General features: G+C 50.8%; 1 protein-coding gene across 1 annotated transcript; it reads left to right on the top strand.

Annotated features, from left to right (window-relative positions):
- Positions 1–267: 267 nt before the first annotated feature.
- Positions 268–23234, top strand: XKR7 (XK related 7; the record flags this gene model as incomplete). The annotated part of the gene is made up of 3 exons (XM_080925763.1): positions 268–851; positions 21055–21257; positions 22279–23234. The coding sequence occupies 3 exons, from the start codon at positions 268–270 to the stop codon at positions 23232–23234; spliced, it is 1743 nt and encodes a 580-aa protein (XP_080781889.1).
- Between the last annotated feature and the right edge of the window lie 1895 nt (positions 23235–25129).

The raw sequence follows: 25129 nt of genomic DNA, 5'->3' as shown, positions 1-25129 counted from the left end.
CACCTCCGAGGAAGCCATGCGAGGGTGACCTGGGATGCTCTCCCCTCTCCGGCACCCTCCCTCCCTTCCCAGGGGGCGGCCCACATCCAGGCCGGAGCCCGGGCGGGGCGGCGCCGGCAAAAATGAATAATTGAAGTAGAGGGGAGGAGGAAGAGGAGCGGCTGAGGAAGAGCGGGAGGCGGGAGCCGCCCGCGCAGGGTCCTCCCCACTCGGCACCCCACCCGCTCCGCCGCCCGGAAGTCGCTCCCCGCCTCCTGCTCCGCCAACATGGCCGCGAAGTCGGATGGAGCGGCAGCCGTGGCCGGGCCGGGGCCCGAGGGGCCGGCGGGAGCAGATCGGTGCCGGGCGGGAGGGCGCGGGGAAACTGCGGTGGAGATCGCAGGCCCCGGACCGGTGGAGGCGGGGTGCCCGGGGCCACGCTACGAGCTGCGGGACTGCTGCTGGGTGCTGTGCGCGCTGCTCGTGTTCTTCTCCGACGGCGCCACCGACCTGTGGCTGGCGGCCTCCTACTACCTGCAGGGTCAGAGCACCTACTTCGGCCTCACCTTGCTCTTCGTGCTGCTGCCCTCGCTGGTCGTGCAGCTGCTCAGCTTCCGCTGGTTCGTCTACGACTACTCGGAGCCCGCAGGGACCCCGGGACCCGCCGTCAGCACCAAGGACAGCGACATAGTCGGAGCCGCCATCAGCACCAAGGACAGTGCTGTCGCCTTCCGGACCAAAGAAGGCAGCCCGGAGCTGGTCCCCCGGCCCGCACCATCCTCGGCCGGCACCTACCGCCGCCGCTGCTGCCGCCTCTGCGTCTGGCTACTGCAGACCCTCGTTCACCTCCTGCAACTCGGCCAGGTCTGGAGGTAGGAAAAGAGCAGGTGAAGGAAGCTTGAGTCCTGGGAGTGGGATGCTGCCCCAGATATGCCCAGGCCTTTCTAGCCCGCCCTGCTCCTCTCCTGACCCTCATCCAGATCCACTCCATTGCAGCTCTGATTTCTTCTCAGTCAGCTCCTTACCTCTGCCAAACTCTGTTGGACCCCAGATCCATAGCTTTGATCTGGCTAATGGGGCAAGATGAGGTTAGAGATCCTGCATGGTGTGTGAGCAAAGACTAGTCAGGGAACATGGGGACAAGTGTTACTTGGAACAGGACCACTGGGATCCTTCCAGTCCTGACCCTCCCTCCAAGTCCAGGTACCAAGCCTCAACTTAGGAAACCACTCGGAAGTCCTCCCTATCACCCACAGGTACTCAGTTCAGGATGGCAGCTCACCCCAACATCCTGGGAAAGGCAGCTAAATGACTATCCCGCCCAAACTTCCTGGTTTTGTAGAAAAGGGGCCTGAGGTGAACCCAGTTCAGTACTCTCTTAGCTCCTACTTCCCGAGGAGCTCCACAGTACCCTCCCATACCCCAAAAAGGGACCAAGGAGATTTGGAATCTTGACTCTGACACTAGATGGCTTCTGGCTGCCCCTTAGTCCTCAGACTGGAAGACAACATTGGGGCTTCATTCAAACTGTTCACTTGCAGGCTTCATCCTTTGCCAGCAAGTAGGGTGCCTGCTGTGCTGAGTTAATTGGAAAGAGGGGGAAATTCTAAACCACAGCTCTTCTCAAATCAGAATTACTCTAGTTCCTTGGTCTGTACTCTGCAGTGACAAAATGGGTTTGCTTACTGTGTGATCTTGAGGCACACCTCCTCCTCCCTCCAGCTCTGTTTCCTCACCTGGGAAATGAGGGGAACCTCTACTCTTCTGTCTCGCTGACTTACCGTTTTTAACCTGTTGGGATGATCAGGCAGAGGCCTGTGTGGGGACTCTGGAGGGTGGAACATATTTTGGGAATGTCGGGGATTACCGTGATTATAACGGAGCTGTGTAAAGATGGGGAAGCCACTCTTCAGATAGAGAAGATATAGAAATTTACTCTGTTGCGTTTTTCTTGTACTCTGCCTAAGTCAGAAGACGTTGTTCTGAACTGAGTATGGAAACTGGACCCCTGGTGTTTGCCCAGCTGCTCACATGATGTGTGTCACTCTTATGTGGTTGGTTCTCTCTCTCCCTTAGCTTCCTCGTTTTCACCAGCCAAGAGGATATGCATTCTGCTTCTCCTGCCCCAGAGTAGGGAGAAGGGGAAACACTATTCATGCTCTTATTATTACTAGCTTGACACGCAAAAATATTCATGTCTACATCCAGGAACTAATCTGCATTTATCATTCTGTGCCCAAGTGGACAGATGGTGAGTTATTTTTAGATTCTGAAATGGTAACTTCCTATTCTGGGTAGCCAAAGCTTCATCTCCCCCCTTTAGCCTAAAGTGGGCCAGTTGCCCCACAACTCGCAGGCTACCCTCCTCCCCATTCAGAACCCACATACGGGAAGCTAATAGTAATCTTTCTTGAACAGAAACTGAGTTTCCCTCCAGTAGGGGAAGGACTGACCATAGATGGATATAGTGGGAGAGTGGCTGAGAATGTCTGAGGGCCCACTGAACTCCATGGTTCTGAATGTAAAAGAACTCTGTCCACATCTCCACTGTTCTATACTGGAAAATCAAGAGTTGGGCTGGGGTGGCTTAGAAGGGAGAACAATCAAATAAGAGTAGAGGAGCCTAGGCTAGGGACCCTAACTTGGGGACCCTAACCTGGGGGAGCCTAACCTGGTGAAGCTGTTTGTATAATATTTTTTAAACTCAGAATCTCTCTGGGGTGGGGAGTGGGGGGGAAAGAAATTGACTGTAATAGTATCAGGCCTGTAAAAACCTTAGATTTTAGGGTTTGCATGCTCCTAGTTTTTTAATTCTTTCTCTTGATGGCATTAAAAAAAAACATTTTCTTAGGCACTCGAACCCTAATTTACAATGCTATTGCAATTATTTTATTAAGCGCTCAGTTTCTGCCAAGCCTACTGGTTGGTTGCCCTTTTTAACCTTCATTCTCTCCTGTGTCTTCTCTTAATAATTCTGTCTTGTGGTTAGTATTATACTTTTCACTTGGCAGACAAGGGAAGGGAGGCTGAGAGAGGGGGGCACCCTTGCCCAAGGTCACCTAGTGATCAACTGGGAGCTTTGGAACTCAAGATTCTGTATCTTCAAAACCCAAGTTCAATTTATCCACCTTGCAGTTCTGCCACCAAAGTGTTCCCCAAAGCTTGAGGAATTATGAGTCTGAGATTGTGAGATTGCATGATGACAGGAAGTCCGGCTTCTGTTGCGTAGAGATAAGAATGTGAAGAGGGGGAGGCAGTGGAAGCCTGTTGGTAACAACGAGGAAACGGTACTGTGGGAAAATGCTGGGTCTGGGGAGGGTGTACTTTCAGAGGACTTACATTTTCATCTTGGTTTGAGAGTCACCTTGGACCAGGCCCTTTCCATTTCGGAGCCTCAGTTTCCCTGTGTGTGAAATGCCATAATTGGATGTGAAATCATTCTCATCCATAATGACGTAGTACAGTTCCATGTGACCACCTGCTGCCCAAACAGCTTCAGGTCATCAAGGTCAATTTGGGGTCCTCCCCCAACACCCTTTCTATGAGTAGGTTGTAGTACTGTATCCTCTGCCTCATAATACGCCTGCCCTTGGACAGGTTCTGAAATGAGTTGGTCACCTGATGGGTACTTTGTTCCACGAATAAGGCTGGGGTCTACAGAGAGCTAGAAAGCAATTCGTGCCAGCTCGACTGTTCAGTAAATCCAGACCCTGCAGTCAATGAGGAGAGATCTCTTAGATATATATGGCTATGGGGAATGAGGCGTGCACAGCAGGCCACATTACCCAGACTACAGTTCTGGCTTTGGGTCTGCCATCACCGAATACTGTGGGCCCTTGTCCCACACGCTTTGCATTCTTAAACTGCCAGGGGCCTGAATAAATAGGAACATTCAGGGGAAGTAGAGAGAAGCTGTGCATTGCCTAGAAATTAAGTGGTGTAGGCAAAACAAGTTGGCTTACCACATGAGGTGTTCCAGAAGGTGTTCTGAGCAGTGAAGCTGGGCCAACCACAGAAAACCGAACCCTCCAGGGTGACACTCGAGAGTATGCTGACTATTCTCTTCTTGATCCCACACCCCAGTTCTAAATGTCACTCCTAAAGATAATTTCAACTTTTCAGGCTTGTGCAGTGCCTTCAAAAGCCAGGAGAGGGTCACAAAGACAAGGGTGCATGAAATGTCAGACAAGGGTGTGTGTGTTACGGAGTACAAGTGTCATAAACAAGATAAAGATACCACCTGGTCAGTCTCTAATGATGTCATGAGGAATCATGGGTCCAAGATTGCCGGGTCTTGATTTTTCAACAGCAATGGGAAATTGGAAAAAATCAAGAACTAAGATTTTTATAAAATAGTGTCGGTGAGGGCAAATAAGATGGCTCTGTTAGGTAAATGTACCTGCCACCAAGCCTGCCTGACAACCTGAGTTCACTCTCCAGGACCCATGTGGTAGGAGAGACTGACCCTGACAAGTCGCTCTCTTACTTCTGTGCGGTGGCACACACATGCACACTTAACCACACACTCACAGACAACTTAAAAAAAATAGCATCAGCCAAAGGAAACACTGGAGCTGGGTGTTCTTTATATAACCTCAGGCAAATACTTCACAAGAGATTTAAGGTCCTGTAGTCAAAACATAAAATCAAAGGAAGGAGCTCATAGACACTGCACACCTGCTATGTTGTAGCAAGGGCTGTGGCAGAGCTTTTAGGCATCTTGAATTAAAACCTTCCCTCAGTGGTTAGTGATACATTCATTCATCAGACAAGGAAGCAAAGCTCAGAGGGGTCAAGGAACTTGACTGAGGTTACAGAAGTAGGTGGGGGGAGAGGAGGCTCCTACCCAGCTTTGTCTAGTCTTCAAACTCAGCTCCATCCCTGACGTGGCATATTTGGTGTATCGGGGAATCCTAGAAAAATGCCTTGAAGCAGTAACAGACTGAGTCCCTGGAAGAGCAGCAAACAGATCCTTTGGTGGGGCATGAATCTGGCTGTGGCCCGGACACCAGCCTGTCCTTATCCACCGTTAAGCCACCGAGGGCTGTTAAGCCAATTAAAGTCCCAACTCTGCCTCCTCTGACCCTGTGGGCAGCAAAGCAGTAAGCCATGAATCCTGCTCTCCCTAATCTTGAACTCATGGGCCCCAGCTTTGCCCAGATAAGCATGGCTTCCTAAGCCAATTAGTGTGAGGAGACCTGGCGTGCGATTCCTCCCCAGCTGTCAGAGTCTGAGCACCCTGAGGTGGGGAGGAGGAGGTGGCAGTGAGCTTCTGGGGCCTCCCTCTCACAGCTCACTAAGCCCAGCTGTACTGTTGCTGCCTGGGTGTGCCAGCAAGTCCTACACTCCAGAGAACTTCTGCAGTGAGTCAGTGCAGCTGAGAAATCAAGCTCTGGAAGAATGTGAAGAGCATGAACTCTTCATTCGGGGTTTCCGTTCAGATCCTACAAGCCACCTAGTCCCCGTGCCTTCCAAAGGAGAGACCATAACTGCACCTATCTGCTTCTTGTGTTGTTTGGGGTTTAATGAGGCAGCACATACCAAGGACTTAGCAAGGACTGCTCCTATCATTTAAATATTCAAAACCTGGTGCCGGGCAAGTAGAACGTCTTGGCAGGCAGGTAAAGGAGAATGCCACGAGCCTGATAACCTGAGATCAACCCAAGGGACTCTGGTAGAAAGAGGGAACCTGCGAGTTTCGCATGTCAGCCGTGGCACACATATGTCACCCCTACGCAGGTGCACGCAAAGTAAATGAATTTAAATGTAATTCAGAAAGAAGAACAGGAAGCATCAGTTAGCACTGCCATTGTTCTGCGAATAGTAGCCAATAATGAAAGGGGCTGTGAGCCACAGTGGCACTCATGGATTTAATCTGCAGTTACCTGTTCTGCAGATACTCACGGAGCACCTGCTTTATACCTGGAACTGTTCTAAGTGCCAAGGGTTAAAGATGTGATTAAGATGGCAGCGTGAACCACCGTGGGTCACAGGGTAGTACGCTATGTGACAGGATGAAGTAGGGGCCGGGTGGATGGTTCAGCGGGGAAAAGCCCAAGTTGCACAGGCATGAGGAGCTGAGCTCAGGTACCTGGTACCCACAGAAAAAGCCACATGTGCCTGTAACCCAAGTGCTGGAGGAGGGATGGAGACAGGAGGATGGCTGGGACTTGTTGGATAATAGTCTCAGCACACATTCAGTAAAAGACCACATCTCAAGGGAATCAGCAGGACACCTGGTACCCTTCGGTGGCCTCCGTGTGCACACCTGCACATGCGCACATACGTACAAAGCTGAGACAGAGCAAGGGGCTAGTGAGTAGCGGAGTAGAGGATCTGGGAGGACAGCCTCACTACAGAGGCAGCACATGGGTGATGCTGGGCTAGTCAGTGAGGGGCATGTGGGTAGTGCCCACAACCCTCTCTCTAGAATCAGCAATACCCTTGCATCTTCCACTTTCTGTCACTTTGGACAAAGATCACAACTTAACCTGTGTCTTGGTAACAGCATCATCATCATATGGCTTGGGGGGTTGTTGTGAGCTAAACAATATAAGTATTGTGTTCGGCACCTTGCCTAGAACACAGAAGCAGCTGATTGTAATTGACCCTTGCTGTTGTCACGTGCATGTGCGTGTGTACGTGTGTGTGTGTGTGTGTGTGTGTGTGTGTGTGTCTATCCTCACTCCATCATTTCAACCCGGGTAGCCATTTCTCTTGTGTTGGTTATGAGTCTAGGACTTTGACTCATCACACCCACATCTGAAACATGTTTACAACTGCTTGGACTTGGCTACAGCCCCTTCACAAATGTTCCTTCCTGTGCTGACTTGGCAGAGTTGTTTCATGTGGCCTCCCCACCCTCCTCCAAGGAGACCCCTCCCCAATGCATTCTGCATTCCTCTCTCCTTTCCCTGTAGTCTGGGCAGCCACAGCCCACCAGAGCCACTCCTAACAAACATAGAGGCAGCACTTATGCCTTGTCCTCTGATCTATAAAGACCACACAGGCGAGAAACCCTGGGGAGCCAGGGGGAGGAAGGGCTGGGGGAGGGGAATGGCTTTGAACCCCAGCAGCTGGGGCAAAGGTCTGTGGGGAGAGGAGGCAGTTAGAGACCTACTCTGGCCTTTCCATTGGACGCCCTGCCTTTGTGAAGGTGTTCAAATTCTTGCACCTGGAAATGCTCTGGGCCTCCTCTGCCACGCCCCTCCCCCACCCACCCTGACCACAACCAGAGGCAATTGGGAGTCACGGATCTGACATTCCCAGGGTGCCCCTGGCTCCCCTCTCTCCTCCACTGCTGCCAAGGGCCTGCTTCCTCCATCACTCTCTCACTCACCAGGGAACCTACACTGGCCCTTTGTCCTGGCTGTTTGGCGACAACTTAACACAAGCTAGAGTCATCAGAGAGGAAGGAGCCTCAACTGAGAAAATGCCTCCCTAAGATCCAGCTGGAAGGCATTTTCTTAACAATGATCAAGGGTGGGAGGGCCCAGCCTATTGTGGGTGGAGCCATCCCTGGGCTGGTAGACCTGGGTTCTTTAAGAAAGCAGGCTGAGCAAGCCAGTGAACAGCATCCCTCCATGGCCTCTGCATCAGCTTCTGGCTCCAGGTCCTTGCCCTGTTTGAGTTCCCGTCCTGACTTCCTTTGGTGATGTGGAACATGAATATAAACGTATAAGCTGAGTAAACCCTCTCCTCCCCAACTCTTTAGCTATGGTGTTCTGTTGCAACAATGGAAACCCTGCGTAACCTTTGAAGGCTACACTTCCATGTTGCCTCTTTCTGAAAACTTTCCCTGAACAAACCCAGCACCACCATCTTTTGCTTATTCAACCAGGAAAAATCATCTTTATATTTTCCTAAGGTGAAATTTTCTTGGCAGTTTTGTTTATGGAAGAGTTATGCATTCCAGCCACCCCAAAGCGTCTCATTGAGAAGGGGTGTGCTTAAGGGAGACTTCCACTTGTCAATTAGATTTTGTGTTCATGTTTTGAGGCAGGGTCTTATTGATGGTTAATGACGTGCCTCAGGTGATCTTGAACTTCTAACTCCCTCAGAGCTAGGGTTGCCAGGCATGTCACTGCACCCTGATTTATGTGGTGCTGGGGACGGGTGGAGTCAAGGACTTAGTCCACGGAGGCCAGCACTCCGTGGCCTGAGCCATATCTGCAGCCCATAATTAGGTGTTTCTCGCATTATCCGAAGATTTTACTTCCGGACATAACTGATTACATTCATTTTGATGGGTGTGGTGGCACCTGCCTCTGTAATTCCAACACTTGGGAGACGGGTTCGAGGCCAACCTGGTTTACACAGAATCAGCTAAGGTTACATGGTGAGACCCTATCTTTAAAAACTTGAATATTACTAAAAATTAGAGTATCGTTTATTAAGAGTTAAACCACATCATTTCCTCTGTGACAGACAGGATGAAGAGCAAGGACCTGCGCAACCAGAACCCTGTCCCTCCACCTACACGGTTTTCAATGAGCGCTTGACCTCTCTAAACCGTGGTTCCTTCTCATCTTTGAGGAAGGGATAGCAGTCCCTGTGTGTAGGTATAGTAATCGTGTGTGCAGGCATACTGACTGAATACATAGAACATGGCAAGCATTACTCAGCCCATCTCAGTGCTCCATGTTAGCTAGCATTACAGACGTGAAGCTGAGTCACAGGCAGGACCAGGTTCCCAGGTGACACCAAAGCCAGGGCTGAAAACCGCATGGCCAAGCCTCCCAAGCCCACCTGCGTGAGTTCTAAACCATTTAACCTTCTGCTGACTGAGCGCATGCTTTTGTAAACAGTTTTCAGCTATGTGTATACATGTGGAGGATGTGCGTGTGAGTGCAGTTGCCTGCAGAAGCTAGTCTGGAGGTCACTTGACCCTGGCTTACGTGACAGGCAGTTGAGAGCTGTGTGATATGGGTGCTGGGAACCAGACTCAGATCCTCAGTAAGAGAAGCGAGTGCCTTTAACCACTGAGCCATCTTTCCAGCCTTGAATATATGTATTCATTTTTTGTGTGTGTGTGTGTATGAGTGTGTGTTTGTGCCTTCACATGTGAGTGTAAGAGGGGATATGCTATGGGCATGTGTAGTGGTCAAAGGCAACCTTGGGCAGTCAGTCCTAGCCTTACACTTTGAGACAGGGTTTCTTGCTGCTTTGCATGTGTGCACACCAGGCTGGCTGGGGATTCTCTTGTTTCTGCTTCCCATTTCACCAAAGGAAAAGGAGTGCTGGGATTACAGGCACACACACACACACACACACACACACACCTGCACCACACACAAACACCTGTACCACACACACACACACCTGCACCACACACACACACACACACACACACACACACACCTGCACCAAACACACACACACACACACACACACATACACCTGCACCACACACACACACACACACACACACTTTACATGGGTTCTGGGGATTCAAATGCTAGTCTCTACTCTTGCACAAGTGCTTTACACACTGACCCATCCCCTAGCTGGGTTAAGTGTTTTCTTATAGACTGATCAATGAGAAAGGGGAAAAGCATCTAAATGTTTTATTTTCACGTAAAATAAAGTACCTGCTGCTAACATCCCAGGCTCTTCCTCAGCTGTGCCCCGGGCTCGTCACTCATTCCTGTCAGCCCATCTGGCTGCTTTTCCCACAGATCACAAGCCTGGGGAGGCCTGGCTGTGTCCTTGTTACCTTTGGTGGCCTCGCACCCAGCCAGCTCTTGGATGGGGAGCCTGCTGGAATGGGATTTGGCTTCATGGCTGTGATATCAGAGCTGGGGCAGTGCAAAAGCCTGCAGCTTGGGCGCCGCAGTGAGGTTTGCTAAGACTCCAGCCTCAGCCTCCAGCTGCCAGTGGCCGAAGGTAAGGTTCAACGTGAAAACCAGAGTCCAGTTCCACAGAGGAAAAAGGCATAGCTGACTTAGGACAGAGAAGTAAAATTCCTTGTGTGAAGTGGGTGCTTAATAATGTTGATGTGAATTGAATAGAACCTTTGAGATCGGAGTCCTGGGAGAGTATTTCCTGTCTGTAAAGTTTAGGTGAGGGCCGGAAGGTTTGGGCCTGAGTTTTCCCAGGGCTTGGGAAAGAGAACAAAGGAGTTTGGAACACTCTGGATCCTGGGCAGGTTAGGATCTCATCACTTTGGAGCTGTGTGGTCCTGGCAGTGTCTTCATCAGCCAGAGGCTGTCTAGAAGATGGAAGAGAGACGATGGCTCAGCCCCTGGGGTTCCTTAGAGATGTTAGAGCTTGTCACAAAGCGCATCCTTAGAAAGCACTGAGTGTTACTGCCCTTATAGGCTAACATCCTATTGCTTAAGGGAAAGGGGTTGGAAAGGAGCCCCAGGGGTCCTAATTCTCAGTGACCCTCATCTACTGAGTCCCACCAAGGAAGACACTTGTTCTGTGGCTCCAGTGTAGTGTGCACACCGAGGAGCTGAAGTGAAAGGGGGTGGGGTCTTTTGTATAAAAGCAAGAAGACCTCACAGCTCTCTCAAGGGACAAACACCCACCAGCAGGGGGTGTAGAGGAGGTGGCTAAAGATGCTGTAAGCTGGGACTTCCTTTTGCTTCGTTTTAAAGGACGCATGAGATGACTCTTAACACCCTTATGGTTTAAATTCACAGTCCTGACTTGGGGTCCTGTACTACCAAGCTCCATGGTGCTGGACTGTCACTTTGCAGACCGTAGATTGGTGACATTTGGGGAGACCCAGTCTGGGATGTGTCTGTCCCCCATAGTCTCACCTACTCTCTGTTGCTTTCATTTTATGTATTGGATGTTTTATTTTAGTTCCCCTGTTTCTTGTGGTGCTGGGGTCAAACCCAGTGCCTCACACGGGTCATGCAAGTGCCGTGCCCTGAGCAACACCCCTGGCATCTCCTGTTTTTTAAAGCAGCATTTTACTTCTTAGCATGTTAAATTCCAAACATACACAGGAGCAGGATGACTAGGCTGATGAACTTCACAGTGCAATGTCATTGATTCCTGGTGAACCTGGTTTGAAGAGCTCACTACTATCTGCTGACTCTGTGGGATCAGCAGGGGTCTGGATCTGCACAGTCTACTGTGGCAGCCCCCAGCCCCCAACAGCTATTGAGCCCTTGGAATGGGCACAGAGGGATGGATGAACGTGTTTTTAAGTGAACTTAATTTCTTTACATTTATTTTTTATGTGTATGAGTGTTTTGCCTGGAGGTATATATGTGTGCCACGTGCAGGTGCGTATGTGCATGTGTGTGCATGTGTATATGGGTCAGAGGACACTCTCCAGGGTCATGCCTCAGGTGTCTCCCGCCTCTTGTTGGAGACAGGGATCTCTCATTGACCTGGAACCTCACCAAGAGATTTAGACTAGCTGGCTAGGGAGCTTCCAGGGATCAGCCTGTCTTAGGTTCCCAGTTTGCTATCCCTATGTGCTTACACGTGTGTTCTACAAAGCCTGGCTTGGTTTGTTGGGTTTGTTTTTCAATGTATAAGAGTGTTTTGCATGCATGTATGTTTATGCACCACGTGTGTGCCTGGTTCCTGTAGAGGTCAGAAGAGAGAGCACCAGGTACCCTGGAACTGGAGGTATAGATGGCTGTGAGCCGTCTAGGTGCGGGGAACCAAGGCCAGGTTCTTTGCAAGAGCAACAAGTGTTCTTCACTGCCAAGCATGCGGTGCGTAGAAACTCATAAGAACACAGAAGGGTTTTCTTTTTAATACCTGTGACATCTCATTAACTCGTCACCATCATTCCCAACTTGGGGCTTTCCTTTTTGAATGAATATCCTAATTTCTGACTGGGCTTGAAAAAGTTAGAAGGGAAAACAAAACGAAGCCTCTATCATTGAGTTGTATTTTCTCCCAGGATGTGGATGGTTAGAGCTGGATCAGACTGCCTCTTCAGATAGGCTCCCCAGAGCCACCCCCATTGAAATCAGCTCAGTCCCCAGAGAACTGGCATTAGAAACTCCACATCTACTTCTGGGATTTCTTTGCAACCACTAACAGCCCAATGTGATTCTTTCTGTCTGCACCGGTTTCCAGATACCTTCAAACATCACCAGGAGGTTGGAATCAAGGCCCCTCCCCACTGTCTCTTGACATCTTAGCTCCACCCAGAGGCAGGGTACAGGATGGGACATGGGGTTTTGGGGAGAGCAAATAAAGGACCTTCAGAACCTTCAGAGCACAGGGCTCAGAGCTTTCGTCTCTCTTGCCCATCACCAACCCATAACATAGCTGGCAAAGTTGAGGCCCAGAGAAAGGAGAGCCGTGAGAAGCCTGGACCCAAAAATGTTGCCCCAGAACAGCTTTTCTTTTTTTTCTACTGAGCAGGAATATGGACGCTGGCTGAGAGCTGGTGAGAGAAGGTGGGATGGGAGGCAGTCATAGGTTTGTAGCTAAGGCCTACAATCAGTGGCCGGAAGTGTTTGGCCTGGTGCCAGCAAAGACGAGGGGCTGTGACTCTTCAGGAGCTGTGAAGGAGAAGGGAGACAGCCTGGCTCCAGCACCACACGAAATGGGAGCCAAACGTGTAAAATCACATTCTTTACTGACATTTAGGATTCTGTTGGCTGCCAACCCCGGGAAGGGCTATTCCTGCATCCTTGCAGGGGTGCTCAGAATTGAGGCATAAACCAAGAGGAGGGGATATTGAGGCCATTCTTCCTGGGCTATTCAGCAAAGCCCACAGGTGGGGGTCTGGGCTCCTTTGCTCAGCTTGATCCACTCACTGGTGAAATGAGGGTTGTCTCTGTGTCTTGAGACACAGCTTCATCGCTTTCCAGATGTTGGAGTTGGGCTGAGCCCTTCCTCCAAACGTCTGAGAACTCTCCATTTTCGATAAAAGTCCGTCCTTTTCCCTGACCTGAGAACTAACCCACCCTCTTGTCACCATGTAGTGGGTTCTCTGCAGCTAACGGTTCCCCCTAAAGTGACTGCCCTCTTTAAAACCTTCCTGGGTTATGAGACAAAGACCTTCGCTCAGGCTGCTTCCTCTTCCAAAATCTCCCTCCTCCCCTTTCCACCTGCTCAGCTCCTGCACCTACTTCAGACTGCTCAGCATTCCAACTCCCAGAGAATCTTTCCTGGCTGTAGAACCTTCTCCACTCCCACTGGTACTCTCTGTGCTTCAGCAGAAGACCTTGTCTGGGCCATGGCTGGAGCCCATGGAACACGTTTTCCTTTCCCACTTACACAATGACTTAATTAGTGCCCAGGCCTTCATTATTAAAAATAGTTCCTACAAATGGGTTGGATCTCTCCTGACCACCCTTGTGTTACCATAGTTTTTGGCACATAGTAGGTACTCAGAAGTGTTTGGGAAATAAATGTCAAGTGGGGCTAAGAAGATAGTTCATGACAGAGCACATTACAGGGCCTGGGCTCAAACTCCAACACCCACCCCACACATCACATGAACCTTTCCTTTGATGACATTCAGTCTCCTCATCAGAAGATGGGCTCCCATCCACAGATGTCACGTGGCTGCAGTAAAGATTTTAGCAAGGTACAAAACAGAATATATTGGATGAATGGCAGCTACTTTCTGCAGTGGGCAGAGACCTTCCAGAAAATAAACTGCCCACTGAGCTCACCTAGCAGATCTTCTCTGGCTCTCTGTTCTTAGGGGCAGCTTCAGAGGGAAAGCCAACTTTCTTTTGTTTTGAAATAGCCTCACTCTGTAGCACAGACTGACTTGGAAGTTATTTCATAGCATAGGCTGGTGTTGGAGTCACAGAAATTCTTCTGCCTCAGCTTACTCTTCTTGTAGTTTTGAGATAGGGTCTCACTTTGTATAACCTAGGCCAGCCTCAGACCAGCAATCCTCTTGCTTCAGCTTCCCATGAACAGGCTTACAGGCAAATATGATTGTGCCTAGCTAAAAAGTACCAAACTTCTTTCCTGACAAAGCCTCTGAGCAAACAACTCCTTCAGATGCTTTGCTTATGTGTCTGGATGGGCGGGGCCCATCTTGGACGAAAGGGTGTTTAGCAGGCCTGCAGGCTGCATTGGGGTTGGAGCAAGCAGAGGTGGGGGGGTGTCTGGAAGCTGTTGTGGTTTTGGCCCAGAGTCCTGAGGGGGAGTGGGGAGGGGCGAGAACACAGACTCAGAACGGAGACCGACAGATGGAGGAGCTGAGGATGTGAGAGACGCAGACAGACAAGAGAAGAACCCAGAGTCAGGAAGAAGAAGAATCAAGCAGGAGAGAATGGCTGGAAAACGGGCAGTCGCGCCAAGCCACGAGCTGAGCAGCAGGCCAGCAGATGGACCAGTCAGTGAAGGACTGGAAGCCCCAGGCAGAGACACCCACAAGAAGAAGAAGAAGAAGAAGAAGAAGAAGAAGAAGAAGAAGAAGAAGAAGAAGAAGAAGAAGAAGAAGAAGAAGAAGAAGAAGAAGAAGAAGAAGAAGAAGAAGAAGAAGAAGAAGAAGAAGAAGAAGAAGAAGAAGAAGAAGAAGAAGAAGAAGAAGAAGAAGAAGAAGAAGAAGAAGAAGAAGAAGAAGAAGAAGAAGAAGAAGAAGAAGAAGAAGAAGAAGAAGAAGAAGAAGAAGAAGAAGAAAACCACTGTGTTCACTGACAGGCTGGCCCCAGAGCGCAGGTCAGACTGTCCTTTGAATGTAGTATCTGAAGAACAGGGTGGCACAGCATGGACCGGTGTGACGGTGCAGCATCCCACTAAGAGGCTCCCAGATGGACTGACCACGGTAAAGGGATTGATAGACATGACCAGTGTTCAAGGGGAGACACCACCAACAGACAATGATCTGGGGTCTGAGGCCGCATTTGACTGTCTGAATGGAGACAAAAGCCAGTGACAGGAATTTCACCTCACAGGGGAGAGATGGGTAAGCAGGGGGTGGAGGTGGGGGCTGAACTCAGAAGTTTCTCAGGAACAGCGACCCACCTCCTTCTCTCCATTAAAGCAAATCCCTTGGGCTCTGGAAGATGCTGGGTCCCAGGAGTGACCTGATAAAGGAAGAAGAGTGAATTCTGTCCACTTACTGACCCTACAGCACGCTCACGGGTCATAGGGTCTGGAGGGAGCCATGGGCTCCACTTCTCAGGCCAGGCCTTTTGTGCTCCTAGCCCCACCTGTTTATGTTTACTGGTTCCTCAGCGTTCTCTTCTAGAGCATGCTGCTTCTCTTAGCACGAGACTGGCAAGATGGCTCAGAAGGCAGACACTTACTACCTCAGCCATCAGAGTGCTGCACGGCATCCACAGAGGATTGTGGGATTGATCCCAGCACTTCGGAAACAGGATGTGGTGTCTCACACCTGCAATGCCAGCACTCAGGAGATGAAGGCTGGAGGACCAGAAGGAAGGCAGGAATACGATGGACTAGAATGAACCTTGGAGGTGGGTGGTGCCCATGTGGGCTGGGTGGCCTCCTCTAAGAATGTGTTAGGGAGCTGATGAGGAGCTAGGCAGGCCTGACCGCTAGATTTTGATCCCTGGGTCTCAAATGAAAGAGCTGACTCCACAGGATGTCCCCCAACCTCCATACAAGGCACACATGTGCCCCCCACACACACTAAACAGGAAATGCAATAATATCTTGTTTGGTTTAGAGAGGGGAAGTCAGAAATGACACAAGAGGACTCACATCTGCAATCCTAATTCTTGGGAAGATAAAGCAGGAGCAATCCTGGATTATTTAGAAAATTCCAGGCCAGCCAAAGCTATGTAGCAATAAAGATCCTATCTCAAAAAGAAGAAGAGAAAGAAGGAGGAGGAAAAGAAGAGGAAAGGAAGAAGAAGAAGGGGAGGAGGAGGAGAGGGAGAAGGAGAAGGAGATGAAGAAGAAGAAGAAGAAGAAGAAGAAGAAGAAGAAGAAGAAGAAGAAGAAGAAGAAGAAGAAGAAGAAGAAGAAGAAGAAGAAGAAGAAGACTAGAAACCAGAAATCTAATCCCAATAGATGTTGCCACACCTCAGTAAAGTGAGGACACAACATACGGTGGCCTGTAGGTTAAGGGCACTGACTGCAGTGCCTGCTCATTCTGGGCTTCAGACCACTGACATTTGACAATCATAGAGGAGCCTGGCTAGCTTTAGCCTGCTCAGGCCAAAGGGTCATCAGGGAAGATTTTCTGGAGGAAGAACAACAGATGAATAAAGAGTGGAATTCTGGGAGGTGTTTTGGCTTTGTGCACACGGAGACAGAGAAGCCCAGGGCCTGCTAAGACCAGGAAAGACACACACACAAGACTCGTTTATCAGTTCATTCAACATGTATACCTGCCTTCCACCTGTGCCAAAGCAGAAGACACTCTGGTGACCGTTACAAATGAGACCCCTGCCTCATAGAGCACCAGGAACAGAACCGAAAGAAATAGTCTAGGGGCTGAGGAAGGACCTCAGCCATCAGAGTGCTGCACGGCATCCACAGAGGATTGTGGGATTGATCCTGGGATTGATCCCAGCGCTTCGGAAACAGGATGTGGTGTCTCACACCTGCAATGCCAGCACTCAGGAGATGAAGGCTGGAGGACCAGAAGGAAGGCAGGAATACGATGGACTAGAATGAACCTTGGAGGTGGGTGGTGCCCATGTGGGCTGGGTGGCCTCCTCTAAGAATGTGTTAGGGAGCTGATGAGGAGCTAGGCAGAGCAGGATCTGGGCAAGGGTGTTCCAGGCTTGAGCACCCAGCAAGTGCAGAAGTCCTGAGTTTGGAGCGAGTCTGGCAGGGAACTCCTGCTGCATCTGGGGTGTGGAGAACAAGCAGACAGTGGTTTGAGACACAGTGAGAGAGTAAGCAAGACAGATGGTTGGGAGCCTGCAAGCTGAGGGGAGAAACTTGGGTTTCGTTCCAAGTGTGATAAGAGGCCTGTGTAAGGCTTTCAGAAAGTGGGTGACCAGATAGATCTGTAGGCCTTTAAGAATTCCCTGCTGGTTGGTATATGGAGAATGAACTGTAGGGGGCAGAATTGGATGGATGAGACCCACTGAGAAGGGAAGGCTGATGTGGTCCTGGCAAGAGATGACAGGCATTGTGCCAATTGGTGGCACCCGCCTGAGAGGTGATTTAGAATGCCACTGGATGTGTTTTGGAGGAAGAACAAATCTGGTTTCCTTGCCTTGAGACGGTGGTGTTATCAGCCCCATGGTGGGTGTTATCAGCCCCATCCATGGTGATATCTGCTGCTTTCAACTTTCGAACGGAGCAGGGTGTAGAGTGCAGTGGGATTCCTGGAGGAGGTTTCAAGAGCAGTCACTCAGTGGCCACAAAGAGCCGGAGACCCCCACCCAATATATGTGTCTCTTCTCTCCACCAATGCTATGCCCACATCCCTCTACAGTTTGTAAATTACTGTTAACTCTTTATCACTTGATACTTACAATGATGAAGAAAAAAATAAGGTTCAGGAAAGCTGAAATGACCCAAGGCCACAAAGCAGGGTCCAGGGCAGGGCTGAGGCACAAACCCACTCAGCTGGTATACTGCCATCTTGCCTTTGGGATCATCATTCTGGTGACTGTGGCACACATAGGGTACCCAGCCCTGTTCCAGAGGATGGGAAACAGAAGCCAGGGAAATAAGGATGCATGTCCTAGACAGTATAGTTTTAAGACCTTGGTGGCTTACATCTATCAACCATATTAAAATACAGCCACATCAAATGTAAATTATATATAACCAAATAAAAGCAAAATTGCAAATGACTAGCTGACATCTTGTTCTGTTTCGCAGACATTTAACTAAACATTTATTAATTTCAATTTATCAGGTTTTCTCCATGTTTTAAAGCCAATTTTCCCCACAAGCCCCAAACACTCCCCTAAGCCATGAACATCTCACAGGCCCCTGGCAATGAGTAGTTATTGCTGGCAGGAAGGAACAACTACAGCTTTGGTCCCGTTGCCAAAAGGACAACAGTGACGCTGGGTTGAAAACTGCTAGGCCCTTTGTCCCTAGGCTGCGGTGTGGTTTCTATGATACTCTTACACCTCCAAGCTATAGACAGGTGGCAGAAGCCTCCTTTTCACCCCTCCCCATCCCAGGCCTGGACGATGTGAGCCCTTTGTCTGCTGCTCGCTGAAAGCTGGCAGAGGAGAGGAGGAGTGGGCGGGGAGGTAGCAGGAGGCCTGCCAGGTGGTGACGGATGCTGGCGGGGCTGGCACCTCCCTCATCCTAACCTGGGTGGAAACAGATGGTCTTCTAGATTCAGAGAAACTTCCAGGGTATTGCTTTTCCCCTGCTCCCCAGGCCCCTGCACGGTGGACCAGCTGGCCTCTCCTTCCTATTCAAAGTCAGAGCCACAGGACCGAGCAGGGCAGGAGAAGTGGAGGCCTAGAAGGAAGATCTGTGTTCTGGGGCCTCCAGAATCCCTGGGACCCCCCCCACACACACCTTAGCCCTCACCACTGTCCACTTCCTGGTCTGTTCTCTCCCCCTCTGGTGCACTGCTAGCCTGGAGGACCAGCCCCAGACTCTCCTTGGCTTTCCTCCAAGTCAGCCCTCAGAGCTGATCTTATCACCTCCAGTTCTGAGATTCAGATTAAAATTGAACCTATACTCTCCAGTCTAGATTCTCTTTTTTCAGGGATGGAACACAGGGCCTGTGCATTCTAAACATGTCCTCCACTACCGAGTAGACCTGCAGCCCGGAACTGGTGGCAGAATTGGATGAACTTCCACAATGTGATGAACTATGAAAATTCTGACCTTCCTGGGCCCCTGTCTCATTGGAAGCCTCCTGTCTAAGCCCACCCAGCAAACATCAGCCTATTTGTTCCCCTGAAAGGGCACGGGCTCTCGTGGCTTCTATACTTTGTATCTGCCCATTCTCCCGAATGACCACCTCTCTCGCTATCCTCAAGTGTGTGTGTGTGTGCGTGTGTCTGTGTGTGATTTACTTATCTGCATTTTATCTACATGGGTGTATTGTATTATCTGCAAGTATGTTTGTCCCCCATGAGAGTGCAGTGCCCATAAAAGAAAGCATTTGATCCCCTGAAAATGAAGGCACAGACAGTTGTGAGCTGCCATGTGGGTGCTGGGGATAGAACCCAGGTCATTTGGAAAAGAAGCCAGTGCTTATAACCAATGAGCTGTCTCTCCAGCTTCCCCCACTACTAGTGTTTTATTGTATTTTATTTGACTTTTTTTTTCCCCAGACAAAATCTCTTTTCACAGCCCACACTGGCCTTGAACTTGTGGCCCTCCAGACTTAACCTCCAAAGTGTTGGGATTATAGACTTTGTGTCCTTAAAACTGAAACCAAAGCCAGGCATGGTGATGCCTATAGGAAGGGAGGTAGGCACTGGAAGCAGAAGGATTAGGAATTCAAGACCTAAGCTAAGTAAGGAGTTTGAGGTCAGTCTAGGTTACACAAGAATCTACCTTAAAAACAAACAAACAAACAAACAAACAAACAAGAAATTTGCATGGTGTCCCATACCTGTAATGCCAGCGCTCAGAAGGTGGAGGCAAGAGGACTGGGAAGTTCAAAGACATCCTTAGCTACTTAATTCTAGGCCAGCCTGGGCTACCACAGGTACTGTCAGAAAAGGAAGAAGAAAAGGATGAGCTGAGAGAGAAACTACTTCTTGCAGGAAACCGTCCCTTGACTGCCCCTCTTCCTTGACAAAGTTTTTCATCTCGCTGTCATATAAGGGTCAGATATGTAGGGACACAAGCCTAATACGGAGCTAGATGGAGCGCACCTGCTATATACTGAATGATGCTGGCTGTAGGAATCCTGGGGGGGGGGCACTCAGGAAAATGAATGACATAGGGAGGTGACTTACCACCACTCGTCAGAAGAAACTCAGCCCAGTCCCGGGGTCTATCAGCAGCCAAAGGAACCACCCCTTCCCCTCCTGGCTTCCGGCTGTCATATTGGGGATGTGTCACTAGCATCAATTGGGGCCAAGAGGACCCCGAGTTGCATCTTCTTGGCCACAGTTTGGGGAACAGAGCCCAGGGTTGGGAGACTAGCTCAGAGGACTCAGAGCCACCAAGCTCACCCCTCTTATTGTCATCTGGAGGCCCATGTCATCGGGAGCACCATGGCTCCTTCCCTAGGCTGTCAACACAGCATGCATAGAGCCCCTGGTTCCAGTGTCCTAGAGACTCCAGAACATTCCCATCTGTAGTGCTTCAGTTTGAAATTCAGGCAATAGGTCACTGGATCTGTGTTGGAAACTCTCCATCTGGTTTCTGGGGAGGCCACTTTTAGAGAAGAATTCCTCTGGGGTTTGGACAAAGAGCTAACCTGCTGTATGCATCAAAGTTTTTCAAGGTCCGGGGAGGGACAAGCTCTATGGTCACAGGGGGAGATTAGCCTCAGTTCCTCAAATCACGTGGGTACAGCTCTTTACCATCCATCCTCTCTGTCACTTAAGAAGGAATGGGGCTCAAGAGATGTAAGATCGGAGTGGAGTCTATCTTTCCCTTTCCGCTCCAAGGTTGTTGGAGCCATTAAAGTCAACAAACTTACAACTATGTATCTATTTATCCATGTGAACGGGTGGATTGAGGACCTACTATGTGGTAAGAGTCCAGTGTGCTGTACTTAGCAGGTGATTGTTGACACTGGCCTGGAGCTCACAGCTGGGGGACATGTGTGCCTAGCCAGAAAGTTCAACCCGCCGAGGCAAAGCTGTAGCAGAAGCAGGTGGGAGCAGGGCTAGGCTTGAGGGAGGCTCCTAACTCCCGCACATGGTCAGTGGAAGCCTGATATTTAAAACACGAACAAGACTTCCCCAGGGAGGGGTGTTCCGGGTAAGAGGAACAACAGAAGTGTAAAAGCCGGGTGGTGAGGAGGACCGTTAGGTGTCCGTGGCTTGTGCCAAACAACTATGGAGTTTGTTGGGTGAGCAGCTTCCCTGAGGCAAGGGTCAGGACTCGGGCCTGGCACCAGCTGTGATCCATACAGGAAACCCATGAACAAATCTCTCCAATGTTTCCAGTAAGAAGCGATGTGGTCAATACCTGGAATTGAGTTCTGGCTCCGCTGTGTGACCTTGGGCAAATGCTATGGTCTCTGACTCCCAGTTCCTTCATCTAAAACACGAAGCTGAAGCTGGAGGAGCCTAGGCCTGAGTACCACCTCTCCTGCAGGTACCTGCGCGCCCTGTACCTGGGGCTGCAGAGCCGCTGGCGTGGGGAGCGGCTGCGGCGCCACTTCTACTGGCGGATGCTGTTCGAGAGCGCGGACGTGAGCATGCTGCGTCTGCTGGAGACCTTCCTGCGCAGCGCCCCGCAGCTCGTGCTGCAGCTCAGCCTGCTGGTCCACCGAGGCCGAGAGCCGGAACTGCTGACCGGTGAGCCTCACCCACCACCCTGGGGATACCCTGCTCCCGACCCCCAAGGCAGAGTTGCTTGTCCAGAGCTTAGGGAACCACACTGTCCACACCACCCTCTAGGACTCTCCATACCCCCCACCCCTCACCTGTCTCTTCCATTCTGACACCACCCCTCAGACACCCTGGACTCTTTCTCTTCCCTGTTGTCAGGGCAGACTATCTTGCCTCTGCCCTTCACTCTCTCCAACAAAACCTCTGAGAGCGCCCTCTACTGGCTATGTTCTACAAACCGAGTCCCAGCCTGCACCCTCTGGGGACCCCTTGCTTTACAGACCTGTTCAATCACCATCCATTTCCAGAGAATCTATCTACCTGTCCCGTCAACTGGATGTCCTGGTCTCCTCTCTTGTACTGGGTCCCGTTCATGCCAACACACCAGTCCAAGGCAGACAGTGTCACAGAAAAGCCACATCACCCATCTCTAATGCACTTCATGGTCTTCCCACCTGCGCGCTCCATTCTCAGTGTCTCAAGACTCCACCTCTAGCTCCCAGGCCCCTCAGACATACCTCCGGCTCTCTCTCCAGTCCAGAATGCAGGGTCCCGTGTGGGATGTCCCTCCTTAGTTCTGCCTAGCTTGTCCTTCCATACCCTATCTTCTAATGGTGTCCTGACTCCTCTGTGACCTAATGATCCCTTCTTGACCTCCTCTTCTACTCCCAGAGTCCTGGACCCTAATTTCCCACCCTCCACAGAGACCCCTGAATCCTGTCTACACCCCATACTTGAACCCTAGACTTGATGCCCATGAAGATCAAAAGCACACCAAATCTATTTCCCTTTATGCTCCCACACCCATAAAAGTATCCAGCCCATACCCCCACCCCCATATCCTTACCTTTGAAGAACCCCTCCCCAACCAGACCTTCCTCACACCTGCTCAGAACCCAGGTCCTGACCCAGCACCTCCCTCCTCTCCAGACCCCAACCTGGACCCACCCCTAATCCAGCCCACCCCACCCTTACCCTGTCTCCACAGCTCTCTCCATCTCTGCCTCCCTTGTGTCCCTGGCCTGGACACTGGCATCCTACCAGAAGGTGTTGAGAGACTCAAGAGATGACAAGCGGCCTCTGTCCTACAAGGGTGCTGTGGTCCAAGTGCTGTGGCACCTGTTCACCATTGCGGCCCGAACCCTGGCTTTTGCCCTCTTTGCCAGTGTCTACAAGCTCTACTTTGGCATTTTCATTGTAGCCCACTGGTGCATCATGACCTTCTGGGTTATCCAGGGTGAGACAGACTTCTGTATGTCCAAGTGGGAGGAGATCATCTACAATATGGTGGTGGGTATCATCTATATCTTCTGCTGGTTCAACGTCAAGGAGGGCCGCAGCCGCCATCGAGTGACCCTCTACTACTGCATCGTGCTGCTAGAAAACGCAGCACTCACTGGCTTCTGGTACTCCAGCCGCAACTTCTCCACTGACTTCTACTCACTCATTCTGGTCTGCGTGGTGGCCTCCAGCTTTGCGTTGGGCATATTCTTCATGTGTGTCTATTACTGTCTTCTGCACCCCAATGGCCCCATGCTGGGTCCCCAGGCACCTGGCTGCATCTTCCCCGAAGCCCCAGGACCTTGTGGCCCTCCAGCCGATGCCATCACAAGTCCGCCAAGGTCTCTGCCGAGGACTACAGGCGCTGAGCGTGATGGGGCTCCTATGGGAGGCGAGCGAGCCGGGACCCCTACGCCACCTGTCTTCCAGGTGAGACCCGGCTTGCCTCCCACACCAGTGGCTCGCCCCTTGCGGACAGAGGGGCCTGTCATTCGGATTGACTTGCCTCGGAAAAAGTACCCAGCATGGGATGCCCATTTTATTGACCGCCGGCTCCGGAAGACCATTCTGGCCCTGGAGTATTCGTCACCAGCCACACCCCGGTTGCAGTACCGGAGCACAGGCACCTCCCAGGAGCTACTGGAGTATGAGACCACAGTGTAGGCACAGCCTGCTTCCCAAAAGGGACAGGCTTGGCTGACCCCACACTGACCAGAGTGTTGAGTCTGGATTTTTTCAGGGCCACCAGGCTAAGAGGGAGTAGATCTTTGGATCCAAGAATGGCCCCACCATTAGGATCCCTTAAAGGAGAGGACAACCCGGTGGAGGCCCTAGGCCTCATTTTAAGTCCTGTGGCCCATTCTCTAAGTTCCCCTGGACCAGGGCACAGGGCGTCAACTGGTGCTACCCTTCATGGACTGCCACACTCTCTTGGGGATGGCATATAATGCTTGGCATGGGGGTCTTAACTCTCCCTGGCCTAGATTCATCCACATCATCTCTGGTGGGTCTACAAGAGAGAAGGCACTGCCTGGGGCCCAAGCACCCCTCAGGGAGTGTGGGGGAAAGGGCTGCTGAGTGGTGGGAGGGGATCTCTGTGAGAAGGATGGAGAAGGCTGTAGGGGGTGTAGGTTTGGCACAGTTCCTATAGGAAGGGGAGTTGGACAGGAGGAAAGTTAAAGCAGAGGGGGGAGGGCATCTGAGAGTGCGGGTGTTGGCAGGATAAAGAACCCTGAGGAGTGAGGGCTGAAGCAGTATGAAGGGGTACAAGTGTAGAGTGGGGTGCCTCTGCTTGAGAGGTGCACTTGGGAGGAGCTCTGTTATGGATGAAGTCTAGGCTCCTCTAGGTCACAAGGTGCCATTTGTTCTAGATGCGCATATGGGATGTGCCCTCTAGGTGAAGATCTTAAGCACAGCAGCCAAAATGTACAGGGACATTCTGTCTAGCTCAACTATAGAGAGGACCTGTTGGGGAGACATGTAGGTTCTAGAATACCTCTTGATAACATGTCCTATGGAGCTGCTGATCTTTTATAAGAATCAAGGACCTGGAGCTCTGATGCTCTGATGTGGGAAATTCTAGCTCCTATTGTGGGTGGTCCGGGGGAAGGGGAAACATGAATAACTTGGGATGTCCTAGAATGGGTGCTCTGGTTCTAGGCTGCCAGGACTTATGGGAGTTCTAGATCTCCTTCTTCGTCCCCAGCCCTATCTTCTCTAAAACGAAACTGTCCTCAGGACCCTTGAGACATTTCTGCTGCCAAGTGGTTCTCAGCTGAAAAAAAAAAAAAAAAAAAAGCTCTGGGGACGTGACATATATTTTGGCTTCCAGCCACCCTGCAGTGAGGTTCTCTGGAGCAATACTTGGGAGACTTGCTTTGCCTCAAATCTTCCAAGGCCCCAGACCCATTCCCATGGTCCAGACATCCTAGGTCGCACAAAGAAGCACTCATCCTGGGCTGTGTCCCTGCCTGGGACTGCCAGTCTGAACTGGGATGCAGGGTGCTGAGACTGAGGAGTTGGGAAGTTTTGTGAAACAGAAGATGGAGCTCTAGGCAGGACCTAGGGTCCCTTGTCACTCTTCTATACCAGGTGAGGGGAGCTCACTGGAAGGGGACAGCCTGGGACCTTAGGGACAAGTGCAGATGGGGCTGGAAGCATGGCAGCCCGTGAGAATCCTAGACTATGCAAATAAGTATTTTAGCCCTCCCTGGCTCAGCAGTTTTTGGGGTTACAGATAGAAAACTGAGGCTCAGAGTGGCAGCTTCTCTTACAGGGCCCCATCAGTGCTGATGTGGCAATGGTTAATTTGCTGAAGATGCAGGGAATGTTCCACACTCAGTCTCAATGAGGCTGAGAGGGCACACATGCACAGACATCATACCCAGGACAGGTGCCATGGTGCCTGGCACCACCAGTATCTACATCTGCCAATGCAGAATGCTTTTTTTCTCCTGCCTCCAGAGTGACAGGTAGCTCTATCCTGACCCAGGCCTGCTCTGAGGGAGCCATCCACTCTCTTTCCCCTCTACCCAGAGCTAGCTCTGGAGACTAATTCC

Source organism: Micromys minutus (genome assembly GCF_963924665.1).
Source record: "Micromys minutus genome assembly, chromosome: 11".
Lineage (NCBI taxonomy): Eukaryota > Metazoa > Chordata > Mammalia > Rodentia > Muridae > Micromys > Micromys minutus.
Note: the sequence above shows the minus strand (reverse complement) of the source record. Positions and strands in the feature narration are given on the sequence as shown.